The sequence below is a fragment of the Lepidochelys olivacea genome, assembly GCF_965140295.1.
Source record: "Lepidochelys olivacea isolate rLepOli2 genome assembly, chromosome: 12".
Classification (NCBI taxonomy): domain Eukaryota; kingdom Metazoa; phylum Chordata; order Testudines; family Cheloniidae; genus Lepidochelys; species Lepidochelys olivacea.
Genome location: NC_140422.1, coordinates 22867834 through 22881799, shown reverse-complemented (window position 1 = coordinate 22881799; position 13966 = coordinate 22867834). Strand labels below are relative to the sequence as shown.

General features: G+C 39.8%; 1 protein-coding gene across 1 annotated transcript in view; it reads right to left on the bottom strand.

Annotated features, from left to right (window-relative positions):
• Positions 1–325: 325 nt before the first annotated feature.
• TDRD12 (tudor domain containing 12) overlaps positions 326–13966 on the bottom strand; it is a 119957-nt gene continuing 106316 nt past the window's right edge. The window contains exons 28-32 of the mRNA XM_084645049.1: positions 10997–11045; positions 2852–2965; positions 2599–2752; positions 2434–2500; positions 326–476 (exon numbers count right to left, since the gene is read on the bottom strand). Of these exons, the coding sequence (XP_084501175.1) occupies positions 388–476; positions 2434–2500; positions 2599–2752; positions 2852–2965; positions 10997–11045 (473 nt within the window). The 3' untranslated portion in view covers positions 326–387. The remainder of the gene's footprint in view (positions 477–2433; positions 2501–2598; positions 2753–2851; positions 2966–10996; positions 11046–13966) is intronic.

The following is a 13966-nucleotide window of genomic DNA, read 5'->3' as shown; positions in this document are numbered from 1 at the left end:
CCAGTTTAGTCCTTTTCTTTATTTTTGCTATCTGGGCAGTACAGTTTTTTTTATACAGTACACCATCAATAAGTGACAAAGCTATTTTAAAGTAAATTAACAAAAAACACTGAGGGGAACATACATAACCTTTCTTCTTGTATGGTATAAAATATATCAAATTCAAGTATCCAAAATAAATCAAACAACATATTTTAATACAATAAAAGGGCTCTGTTCACTATTATTTTACTAAACAAATTAAAGACTTGATCCTGCAGCCCTTAAACTCTGCAATTAGTTCCACAGAGTTTAGAGGAAATACTCATCTGAATAAGGACTGCAAAAAAAATCTTTAATAATCATTCTGGGTTGGGAGAAGAAAAGGGATTGATATTTATCTGCTGGCTAGTCATCACTCTCTGTTCCACTATCTTCTGAGGATTCTTCCATTTCTTCTGTTATCAATGCAGCAGAATGATGTGCTTTTTGTGTACCTACAATAATGAAGGGGGAAATTGTAGTAAATCATCATGTAAAACAAAAAAAAATAGATTATAATATATTTTGATTAAGTAGTATGAAAAAAATGTACTGTGGACTTGTAGTTAAAAATAAAGCACACACTGGAGAAAAAAGAAACTGATGAAAGAAAATAATGGCATGCAGGAACTGGTGCTCTGTTAAGGATGCTGCATTCAGGATTAGAAGCAAGACTCATTTCTCTAAACCAATTCAAAAGAGCCTGAACTTACCTGATTTTGGGAGGTTGTGTGTAAATAACTATTTGATCTAGATGCTTAACAGGGGAAAGAATATGTTATACATCAAAAGTGAAATTAATATCCATTAAACTTGTACTTTAGGAGACAGAAAATAGAATTAAATTATTTGGCTGTGATACAAGCTTAAAAGAATGTTTTCCTAACCAGCTCTGTGAACTTTGAGCAATAAGGTGAAAGAGGGGTCCACTTTCTTATGGATTTAGAACAGTGGGCAAACTACGGCCTATGAGACGGTCCTTCCCAGCCCCTGAGCTCCCAGCCGGGGAGGCTAGCCCCTGGTCCCTCCCCTGCTGTTCCCCCTCCCACATGGCCTGAGTCCGCCGCGCCACCAGCACTCTGGCTTGCCATTCCTGCCGGGCAGCATGGGAGGCGTGGCTGGCTCTGGCCGGGCGGCGGGGCTGCAAGCTCCTGCTGCTCTGAGCAGCATGGAAAGGGGGTGGGGAGGGTTGGATAAGGAGCAGGGGGTTGTGGGGGCAGTCAGGGGACAAGGGAGCAGGGGGCGGTTGGATAGGTGTGGGAGTCCTGGGGGAGCTGTCAGTGGGCAGCGGTGTGGATAGGGTAGGAGCAGTCAGGGGACAGGGAGCAGGAGGGGTTGGATAGGGGGTGAGGTCCTGGGGGGCGGTTAGGGACGGGGGTGTGGATAGGGGTCGGAGCAGTCAGGGGACAGGGAGCGGGGAAGGTTGGATGGGGTGGAGGTTTGGGGTGGGGTCAGGGGATGGGGCGCTTGGATAGGCTTGGCAGCCCTCGGGGGCCTGTCTGGGGACTGGGCTGTGGACAGGGGTCGAGGCAGTCAGGAGACAGGGTGCAGGGGGAGTTGGATAGGGGATGGGGTCCCAGGAGGGGTTGGATGGGTCGGGGGTTCTGAGTGGGGCAGGAAGGGGCGGAGGCCAGGCTGTTTGGGGAGGCACAACCTTCCCTACCCAGCTGTCCATACAGTATCTCAACACCGATGTGGCCCTCAGGCCAAAAAGTTTGCGCACCCCTGATCTTGTGTATGCCTGTTTAAAACAGGGTAAGTAAATGTCCTTCACACATCAGGACAGAGTGAAATTAACCCTTTCCTCTTCAAAGAAATTAAAGTAAGAAACTGATATTTTGACTCCTAAAGGAGAGAGACTTTTGGTAGGGAATAAGTTTGTTCTGCATAATTACAGTTTCAATATAAAAGCTTGTTTTAATTCCTCATTTTCTTGAGTTTAATCAATAAATTTTCAACCTGAATAAATGCTTTTGGGTATTTGCCAAGTAACCAAGTATATCAAAGGTCTTTGAAAAAAAACTTCAAACCTATCTATCACTGCTTAATGTTGGATAGTGAGAGAGTTTAACTCTTTAGGTCTTTGAGATCAGTATCTATACAACAGAATCCTACTAGTCCAGATTGCTTGAGCAATATGAGCAGGAACAAATGAGTACTGAATGATCTTTTAAAAAGTTACTCTAAAAACATTGTCTAAACTGCAATGTACATGACCAAAATTAACGATATACAGGCAAAAAAAAAAATCTCCTGTCAGCAAAAGGTTTTTGATAAACATTAACGTTTCTAGCAGTGAGAACTACCTATTCTCAGGTAAACAGCAGTATGTAAACTTAAATTAGATAACATCAATGACTTAATAGTTTGCTAACGAACTTATGTTAACACCTATAATTGTTAATGTCTTACCAACAGGAAAGGGGCTTTTATCTTCAAAATCTTCCCAGTGTTCAAAATCAAAAGACACATTAGGATTCTGTTAACAGAAATACAATGGCTAACTATATATATTTCAATACATAATGTTAATACTTTAAGAATAAATATATATTTTAATTGGTATTTATAATTCACCTTATGCTTTAGTAGACGGCACCAAAATTCCTTCTTGTCTTTTGCAAGGATAAGAACAGGTTCTTCATTCTTAATCACACAAACAGACTTTCCTTTAAGTATGTTTGCATGCAACTCCATGTCAGCCACATAAAATTTGTCTCCTGAAAAAGCACTGTATTTGTTTAAACAAAATTGTTAGCTTTTTTTGGCAAATGAAATGGAAGCTGGTAAGACATTTTATTTTTCTATGTATAACATATTTTGAACCTACCTGAAAACAACCTTATCTCCAAAAAATTCACATTTATAGTCACGTATATTTCTTATTTTTATCTTCATGGTAACAATATCTTCCTTTTGAAACCATTTTATTTCTGGATAGAAACTAAAATTTTAAAAAGACTAGTTAAATTGAACTTATTTAAGTTTAAAATATGAACACATACAAAAGTTCTAGGCATACTAACAATAACTGAACTCATGATCAATAGGAATATCACGCATCATAATAAAATAGAAAGAAAGGTTAACATACCACCTAATAAGTATAACAATTAAATATACCCTGCCACTTTACTCAAAACCCCATTTCAAACCCTCTCCTCCAGAAAAAGATGGTTACTTTACTTATGTAACTGATTCTCCAAGATGTTCTGTGCATGTGGATCCCACTGTGCACCCTTTGCACAGGAGACCAGAAAGTTTTATCTAGCAGTGTCTATTAGGACCGTGCATGTGCCATGCATGCCCCCAGATTTCATCTCCCAAGGACAAAAAGGGCAGAATGACCCCACCCACTACCCAGATGGGAAGACTCTTAGGTGTGGGAATGGACGGTCATTTGTGGGATCCACATGCACAGAAAATCTTGAAGAAACACAGTTAGTATAAGGTAACCAACTGTCCTTTCTTCTGAGTCTCTACGCATATGGCTCCCACTCACAGTGATTAGCCACAGTTTTATCTATCTGGAAGTAGAAGCTTAGAGATCATCTGAATAAGGACTGAGAACCACCCTGCCAACCTGGGCAATTACCCTTGATACTACCACCGTGAGTAACGTTTGGCAAATGTATGGACCGAAGAACACACTGCTGTTTTACAGATTTTCATTACTGAAACATGCTGCTGAGGACTACAAGATTCTGGTTGTTTGCACTGGAAGATCTAGTTAATTAAACGGACACAGTGTCCTGATATAGTCAACGATCCGTTTGGACAATCTCTGAGTTGAGATCAGTCTCCCTTTGGTCTTGCTACCACAGGCCACCTGTGGATGATCATCAAAAAGATCTTATTCTATTCTTATTCTATTTACATAATACAAAAGAACTGTCCTGGCATCCAGGGTCTTAACACTACTCTGTCTGCATGAAGAATTTGACATGAGAGCTTGAATTTCACTTTCTGAACTTACATAATTCCTACTAGGAATGCCCTGATCGATAAATGATAGCAGTAGTAGACACAAGAAACACAACTGACAGGGCCACAGTAGCATTACAAGGATAATTTGAGCCTTGTCCTGCCTCACCTTCCATAATACTCTGGGAATTTATTATTGCTCAAGTACCATCAGACAGAAAAAAGCTAAGTGAGCTCCCCAAACCTTCTTTCAGGTGTTGGTAATTGCTGTCTTGGCAGACATCTGATTATTAAATGGAATTCCCTGACATACATTGCTGGAGTTTAGCCATTAATGAAGAGACAAAACAATCTCCTAAGGGAGTCTTACCTGTTTTCCCCATGCAGTGAATGCTTGAGTGATATACTGATTTGATCCATGACTGTAGGGGACTTAGTCTGAATCTTGCAAATAGCATCATGTAAGTTAACAATGTCATGTGGCCTAACAGCCAAAGACAGAGCCTTACTGAGTTTTGAGGGCTAGCTTGAATCTGTGGGATCAACTGAAGGAGGAGGACTCCAGAGTAGAGAGAGAGTAGACATGATCCCAGTTTCACAGCAAAATGTAAGGTAGAACAGATTATTTAGTGCAAGTAGTTAGCATATATTGTAAGGGACCATTTAAGGTAGAATGGCCCGTTAACACTGAAAAAGCTAAACACTACTAAGTATTTATAGAAATTATCTTAAACTCAGTTAAAGAGATGTAGGTGGGACATTCAGTTGTTCCACCTCTCTGCCAAAGGGCAGTCAGAAGGAACTGGGGAGTGGACAGGGTTGCTCCACTCTTTATGACCTCAGGAGTGGAAATGCAGGTGCATGTCCCCTAGTTGTCACTGCTGAAGAAAACTTTCCAGACTCTTGTGCAGAATGCATATGCACACCAAGAGTGGGATCTACATGCACAGAGACTTGAAAAATGTGCCCTAGCAAATAAAGTCTTTTTCAGTGTGATGCAGAGGCAGGCTTTTTTGTACTTAGTGAGGCAGCAAGCTGCAAAGTCAAAGTGATTTCAAGAAAGAATGCCTTACCAACCTCCCATTATAGCGAAGGAGGACAGTCAAGATCATGCACCTCTGCTGATCTCACCATCATGTGACAGGTGGGGGGAGTCAATATTTCATGTAGGCTGGTCCCAGAACATTTAGGGCTTTGTAGGTAAAAACCTTAAACCCCTCCAAGAAGAGGAAAGGCAGCCAGTGCAGATCAGGGAGCAGTGTGGGCATGCACTCCCAGTGAGGTACACCTTTTACTAAGTAGGCTGCTATATTCTGCACCACCTTCAGTATCCAAATGAATTTACAGTGTAGACTGTACTGCAATAATCTAATTTTAAGGTAACAAAGGCATGAACAAACAGCAGCAGAGTCCACATCTGAAAGGCAAGGTCATGTAACTTCTTCGCCAGGAACAGATGGAAAATGCATATTCCCGATCGCTGTTGTAAAGTGCTTATCTAACAAGAGCCACTGATTCAAAACTACCCCAAAGTTGTGAACTTGGGTAATGAATGACAGACAAACCCTATTAATCAGTGGGACTGTCTACAATCTCCTCAGGCTGCTTCTCCCAACCTATTGTCAAAGACTGTTGACGCTCATCTGTCCCTGACTGCTACCCCATGCTGCTCATCCATGTGGGCAGTAACGAAACTGCCAGGTCCGACCCAAGCAGGTCAGTAGTGACAACAGGGCTTTGGGTGTGAAGGGGAAGGAATCAGGGGTGCAGGTGGTGTTTCTGGTCATCCTCCTGGCTGAGGATAAGGGCCTAGGTAGGGATAAATACAGCCTGACGATGAATGCATGGCTCTGCAGATGATGTTGATGTGAAGGCTTTGGCTTCCTCAACTATGGGATGCTTCTCTGGGAAGGAAGACAGCTAGGAAAAGATAATCCCACTTACCCAACAAGGAGAAAGGCAGCTCCGTACACCACCTTACCAACCTGGTGAGGAAGACTTTAAATTAGGTTCAAAAAGGGAAGGTGACAAAAGCCCACAAGTAGGCATAAAAAAGGTGATGATAACATAGGGGTAAACGTTGGGCGGTGGGAAATGAAAATTACAATGGGACACAGGAGCAACAAGAGGGATAACAGAGGGGAAAACCTGTTCAACATCTTAGATGTCTATACATAAATGAGGGGACTATGGAGAACAAACAAGAAGAACTGGAAGTATTAGTACATACGCTAAATTATTATTTAATTGGTATCTTTGAGACTTGGTGGGATAAATCTCATGACTTGGAGTATTTGTATAGAGAGGTATATGCTGGTTCAGAAAGGACACGCAGGGTAAAAAGGGAGGAGGTTTTGCAGTACACATCAAGAATATATACACTTGTTCTGAGGCCCAGAAGATAGTGAGAGGCAGACCAGCTGAAAGTCTCTGGGTGAAGGTAAAAGGGAAAAAAACAGGGCTGGCATCAGGGCAGGGGTCCTATTATGGAAAAATCAAATCAGCAAGAGATAGATGAGGCACTTCTATAACGAATATCCAAAACACAAGACCTGGTAGTAATGGAGGATTTTAACTAACCAGACATCTGTTGGAAATGTACTACAGCAAAATGCAAAATGTCCAACAAGTTCTTGGAATGTACTGGGGATAACTTTTTATTTCAGAAGGTGGGGGACGTAATGAGTGGGACAGCCATTTTAGACTTGATTCTAACTAACAGGGAGGAACTGGTTGCAAATCTGAAGGTTGAAGGCAATTTGAGTGAAAGTTATGATGAAATAATAGATCTAATGATTCTAAGGAAAGGAAGGAGTGAGAGCAGCAGAATAAGAACAATGAACTTCAAAAGAGCAAACATTAACAAATTCAGAGAACTGGTAGGTAACATTACATGGGGAAAAAATTTAAGGGATAACGGAGAACTGGCAGTTTCTCAAAGAGACAATATTAAAGGTGTAACAGCCAACTATCCCGACGCAAAGGAAAAGTTAGAAGAATAGTAAAAGGCCAGTATGGCTCCATTAGGAGCTCTTTAATGACCTAAAAATCAGATAGGAATCCTACAAAAAGTGGAAACACTGACAAACTGTTAAGGAGTACAAAAGAATAGCAGAAGCATGTAGGGACAAAATCAGAAAAATTAAGGCATAAAACGAGTCCCACATAGCAAGGAACATAAAAGCAACAAGAAAAAGTTTTATGAATACGTTATGATCAATAAAAAGACGAAGGAAACTGTATGTCTGTCTACCTGGTGTGGAAGGAGAGCTAATAATTAACATAAACAAGGTTGAGATGTTTAATGTCTATTTTGCTTCAGTGTCCACTAAAAAGGTTAACTGTGACCAGATATTTAATACAATCATTATTAACAGGTTAAAGTATATTTTGATAAGTTAGATGTACTCAAATCATCAGGGCCTGATGAAATATACCCTATGATACATAAAAAAATAGTTGAAGCAATATCAGAATCATGTGAGAACTCATGGACAATGGGTGAGGTCCCAGAAGACTGGAGAAGGGCAAACATAGTAACTGTCTTTTAAAAGGTTTCAGAGTAGCAGCTGTGTTAGTCTGTATTCGCAAAAAGGAGTACTTGTGGCACATTAGAGACTAACAAATTTATTTGAGCATAAGCTTTCGTGAGCTACAGCTCACTTCATCGGATGCATTTTCCACTGAATCTTTTAAAAGGGGAGCAAGAGAACCCAGGGAAATATAGACCAGTCAGCCTCACTTCAATACCTGGGAAGATATTGGAACAAATTATTAAGCAAATAATTTGTAAGCACCTAAGGATAATAGTGTAATCCTTAGTAGCTAGCATGGATGTGTCAAGAACAAATCATGCCAAACCAATCTAATTTCCTTCTTTGACAGCATTACTGGTCTAGTGGATAGAGGGAAAGCAGACAATGTGACAGATCTTAATTTTAGTAAGGCTTTTGACAGTGTCACATGACATTCTCATAAACAAACTGGAAAAATGTGGTCTAGATGAAATTATTATAAAAGTAGGTGCAAAACTAGTTGAAAGGCCATACTCAAAGAGTAGGTTTCAGAGTAGCAGCCATGTTAGTCTGTATCTGCAAAAAGAAAAGGAGCACTTGTGGCACCTTAGAGACTAACAAATTTATTGAGCATAAGCTTTCGTGAGCTACAGCTCACTTCATCGGATGCATTCAGTGGAAAATACAGTGGGGAGATTTATATACATAGAAAACATGAAATTGGTAACACCCACTGTTTCATGTTCTCTATGTATATAAATCTCCCCACTGTATTTTCCACTGAATGCATCCGATGAAGTGAGCTGTAGCTCACGAAAGTTTATGCTCAAATAAAATTGTTTGTCTCTAAGGTGCCACAAGTACTCAAAAAGTAGTTATAAATGGTTTGCTGTCAAACTGGAAGGGCAAATGTAGTGGGACCCTGCAGGGGTCAGCTCTGGCTCCAGTACTATTCAATATTTTCATTAATGACTTTGATAATGGAGTGGAGAGTATATTTATAAAATATGCAGATCACACCAAACTGGGAGGGACTGCAAGCACTCTGGATGACAGAATTAGAATTCAAAGTGACCTTGACAAATTGAAGAATTGGTCTGAAATGATGACATTCAATCAAAATAAGTACACTTAGGAAGAAAAATATCATATGCACAACTGGGCAAGGGATAGCTCAGTGGTTTGAGCATTGGCCTGCTAAACCCAGGGTTGCGAGTTCAATCTTTGAGAGGGCCATTTATGGATCTAGGGCAAAAATAAGGGACGGTACTTGGTCCTGCTGTGTAGGCAGGGGACTGAACTTGATGACATTGAAAGGTCCCTTCCAGTTCTATGAGATAGGTATAGCTCCATATTAAAACTACGAAATGGGGAATAACTGGCTAGGTGGTAGTACTGCTGAAAAGGATTTGCAGGTTTTAGCGGATCACAAATTCAGTATGAGCCAACAATGTGATTCAATTATGAAAAAGGTTAATATCATTTTAGGACATAATAAAAGTAGTGACATATGTAAGATCTGGAAGGTAACTGTTCCGCTGTACTCCGCAGTGGCCTCAGCTTCAGTACTGTGTCCAATTCTGGGCACCACACTAAGGATAAAGTGGAGAGAGTTCAGAGGACAGCAACAAAAATGATACAAGGTTTAAAAAACCTTACCTATGAGGAAAGGTTAAAAATACTGGGTATGTTTAGTCTTGAGAAAAGACGACTGTGGGGGACTTGATAACAGTCTTCATATATGTTAAGAGATGTTATAAAATAGGCTGATGATCAAATGTTCTATGTCCACCAAAGGTAGGACAAGTGGTAACAGGCTAAGCAACGAACAGAGATTAGATATTTGGAAAAGCTTTCTAACTATAGTTAAGTACTGGAATAGGCTTCCAAGGGAGGTTTTGGAATCCTCGTCATTGGGGGCTTTTAACAACAGGTTGGCAAATGCCTATCAGGGATGGCCTAAGTAAACTTGGTCCTCCCAAGGCACGGAGAGCTGGACTAGATGACCTACTGTGGTCCCCTCCCCGCCCTTAATTTCTATGGTTTTATGATCATTTCGGTCATGTATGGATTGAGCTTCAGCCAGCTACCTGTCATCCACTCCCCAATCTCCACTAGACACAGGCAAAGGCCCTTCACTGCAATGTCAGAGTGAGACCAGAGTGAGACAAAGTTTGATGTGGTCTGAAAATGTCATGCTTCCATTTCTTATCACTGACTTTCACCAATAACGTCACATCACGCTGAATAAGAATGACAATAGCACCCTGCAATATGACACTCCAGAGTTTGTACAGAAGAGCAGCTATTTTCCCCAACTAACCACTAAGATGTTTCTGAGAAAAAAAGAAGCCACTGAAGGAGAAACCCATCAACTCTCACTGAAGTCTGCAAACCAGTCAAAAACACCTCATGATCAATTATACTTGCTGGCTTTCAACTGTCAGGAAGAATAAGGGTCCAAGGCACAGGTTGTGGCACAAGCTTTTCTCAGCAGCTACAGTATCTCAAAGAGCGACTTTGACTCAAACTGACAAAAGATTTAGAATTCATGCCCCCAGGATCTTGCTCTGTCTGCATGAAAGTACACAGCTCAAACTATACCTGATCAATCTTTTCCACAAAGCATCACATAATTATCTCGTAATGAGAGGTACACAAACCAGCAGCAAAATTTGAATGAACTAGACTATCCACAATGTATTTTTTGATGTCTGAGTTTTGCCTATGCAATCATAGAAAAAAAGGACCTCCTCTTTGCCTCTCTCACCTAGCCAAAGTATCAGAATTTTAAAATCTTTCTTCTGCATCCAACCAGCTTTGGCACAAGATTACAGTAATTATTTTGTATATATTCAAGGAAAGGGGTCTTATTCTATGGACTCTAAATTGCTATGCTCATTTATAGTGTTGAAAAAAATTTCAGTTATGTTTCTGAAAGAATCTTTTGAGGGAAAATAAACAAATTCATCTAATTAGAAACAAATAATGAATGGGGAAGGACTGGGTTGACAGCTCAGAGGATTTCTGATGGGAGAAAGTCTTTAATATCCAGGTTGACCATTCAAATCCAGCCCAGGCTCGCTGTGACCAAAGCTGATACTATCTTATGAGGCTCGCTGTGACCAAAGCTGATACTATCTTATGACTGTTTGCTGACTGATGTGAAATGAACGTTTGTTTCAATCCACTTCCTAGTGTGGAGACATTACATGACAAATATCACCACATAACTGGCATCCTTATTGGCAGTCTCAGAACATAAATCAAAATCTGAATGGGCAAGGAGAACATGGTAAACTTACACCCTTAGTAGTTCAGGGTTGTGGCATAGTGCTGAAAGCAGAGAGGAGTAACTAGAACTACCACTGTATTGTACCTGTTGTGTGGGTAAATTGAAGATTTCAATAATCAGGATTGTCAAATCTCACACCTTTCAGGAGCACTAAGTTCACATTAAAAACTGAAAGATGAAGCAGATAACACATTTTCTCACTACAAAAAGTTTGCATTAATACAAATTTAAATTCCAGTACCATTTACGATGCTGTGTAGATTCTTCTGCTTTAAGTTCAGATATAGCATCTAAATTAAAAATGATATATTTTATTCAGCATATAGTATTAATTTACTCCACCAAAGTTATCTATATCATGTAAATTTCATCGTTGAAATCTGTTCCAAGGTGAAGAAGAGAGAATTCAATGGTATCCAAGTTAGGATTATCAAATATTTATTTTCTTTCAGACTGGCTATTACTATTTTGGGATGTTTTTAAATCCATTTACATGCAAACTACGACGAATCACTAATTAAAAATGAAACCACTGCATTTTGCATTAAAAGGTACCAAAATCAGACCCAGCACTATTGGACAAAAGGCTATGAAAGAAGAAAAATGCACCATGCAGCCATAAAGATATTAAAACAATCTAGAACAGTACCCAGCCCTGTACTGAATTTAACTCTTCAAATTATGGGATTTAGTAATTTGAAAAGAGGTCACACATGGCTTGTAAAACAGCACAGAACAAATTCATAGTGCTACTAATATAAACAGAAGAGGAAAATGTACCCAACCTTATCTGAAAATTTCCTTCCTTTTAGTAATAAAGAATACTTACGATGGGTACTTCAGCGTGGTTGCATTTTGGAAGCAGAACCAAGTAATTGGCTGCAGGAGAATATTCTGATCCCTGAAGTACATGCCAGTTGAGACAACTTCCATACACAGGATAATTTCATCCGATATTTCTAACTCAGTGATAGTTGACATTTTTCAAAGTACAGTTAGCACAATTTCTCCAACTACAGAGGATGGGAAGAATTTTCCTTAACAAAATAAACTTCCTCTGCAGCGTGGGGCATAGGTCACTTGCTGAAGGATTCTCTGCACCTTGAAGTCTTTAAACCACGATTTGAGGACTTCAATATCTCAGACATAGGTAAGGGGTTTATTACAGGAGTGGGTGGGTAAGACTATGGCCTGCGTTGTGCAGGAAGTCAGAGTAGACAATCATAATGGCCCCTTCTGACCTTAAAGTCTATGATTCTATGTACTTTGCACGTCAATTTCTATCTCTAGCTGATTCCATACTGTCCCCTTATTTCCAAGGTGGGCCACATTTGTGGCCCTATTATTCAAAGAAAGGTAATTATCAGGTAAACTTGGATAAATTTCCTATTATTCATTATACTAAGGTCCACAGATCTGTTATGATGGGATTTCCACAACCGCGCGCATCCAGAGTGAGAAGCAGCAGCATTCTTTTCACTCTGGATATCCAAATATTAGGAAAATAAATACGCTCATCTTCACCTTAGTAAGGCATTATGGTTAGGGCTGTCAATTAATCGCAGTTAACTCATGCAATTAACTAGGAAAATTAATCGCACTTATAACAATAGAATATCAATAGAAATTTATTAAATATTTTGGATGTTTTTCTACATTTTTAATATTGATTTTTTCACAGTGCTCACTTTATATTATTTTTTGATTACAAATATATGCACTGTAAAAATGATAAACAAAAGAAATAGTATTTTTCATGTCACCTCATACAAATATTGAAGTGCACTCTCTTTATTGTGCAAGTGTAACTGCACTCAAAAACAAAACAGCGTAAATCTTTAGAGCCTACAAGTCCACTCAGTCCTACTTCTTATCCTTCCAACTGTTAAGACAAACAAGTTTGTTTACATTGATGGGAGCTAATGCTGCCCGCTTCTTATTTACTATGTCACCTGAAAGGGAGAACAGGCGTTCACATGGCACTTTTGTAGCCAGTGTTGCAAGATATTTACATGCCAGATGGGGCATACGAATGTTTAGCATATCTGGCATGTAAATATCTTGCAATGCTGGCTACAAAAGTGCCATGTGAACCCCTGTTCTCACTTTCAGGTGACATTGTAAACAAGAAGCAGGCAGCACTATCTCCTGCAAATTGTAACCAACCTTGTATGTCTGAGTGACTGAACAAGAAGTAGGACTGAGTGGACTTGTAGGCTCTAAAGTTTTACATTGTTTTGTTTTTGAATGCAGGTTTTTTTGTACATAATTCTACATTTGTAAGTTCAACTTTCATGATAAAAGAGATTGCACAACAGTACTTGTATGAGGTGAATTGAAAAATACAATTTTTTTTACAGTGCAAATATTTGTAATCAAAAATAAATATAAAGTGAGCACTGTACACTTTGTATTCTGTGTTGTAACTGAAAATGCAGTGAACATTCAAAAATATTTAAAATAAATGGTATTCTATTGTTGTTTAACAGCGCGATTTATTGCGATTAATTTTTTTAATCGCTTAACAGCCCTAATTATGGTGTAGAGAAAATTTCTGCCACAAACATCACTGGTTGAAGACTGGATGACCAATTTGTAGAATTTGGTGAATTTCCACACCATTGGCCACAGGACAGCTAACAGATATTGCTATAGGAGATATAGCAGTCTTCTCTGCCCACAAGACTGCTAGTACTCCCAAAGATTGGCTCTGATGTTTAAATTGATTTAAACTTGGGGAATAAATGCTATGCCTGTGCTGCTTCCTGCGGCTCCCATTCGCTGGGAACAACGAACCACAGGCACTGGGAGCTGAGGGCAGCCGTGCCTCCGGATGGTCAATGTAAACAAACAATCTCATGGCCCACCAGCAGATTACCCTAATGGGCCACGTGCTGCAGGTTGCCCACCAGTGGTGTAGAATATCATTTAATGTCATGTATTGGGGGTAGCTGTGTTAGTCTGTATCCACAAAAACAAGGAGTCCGGTGGCACCTTAAAGACTAACAGATTTATTTGAGCAAAAGCTTTTCGTGGGTAAAAACCTCACTTCTTCAGATGCATGAAGTGAAAGTTACAGATGCTGACATAAATACACTGACACAAGAAGAGAAGGGAGTTACCTCACAAGTGGAGAACCAGTGTTGACAGGGCCAATTCGATCAGGGCGGATGTAGTCCACTCCCAACAGTAGATGAGGTGGTGTCAATTC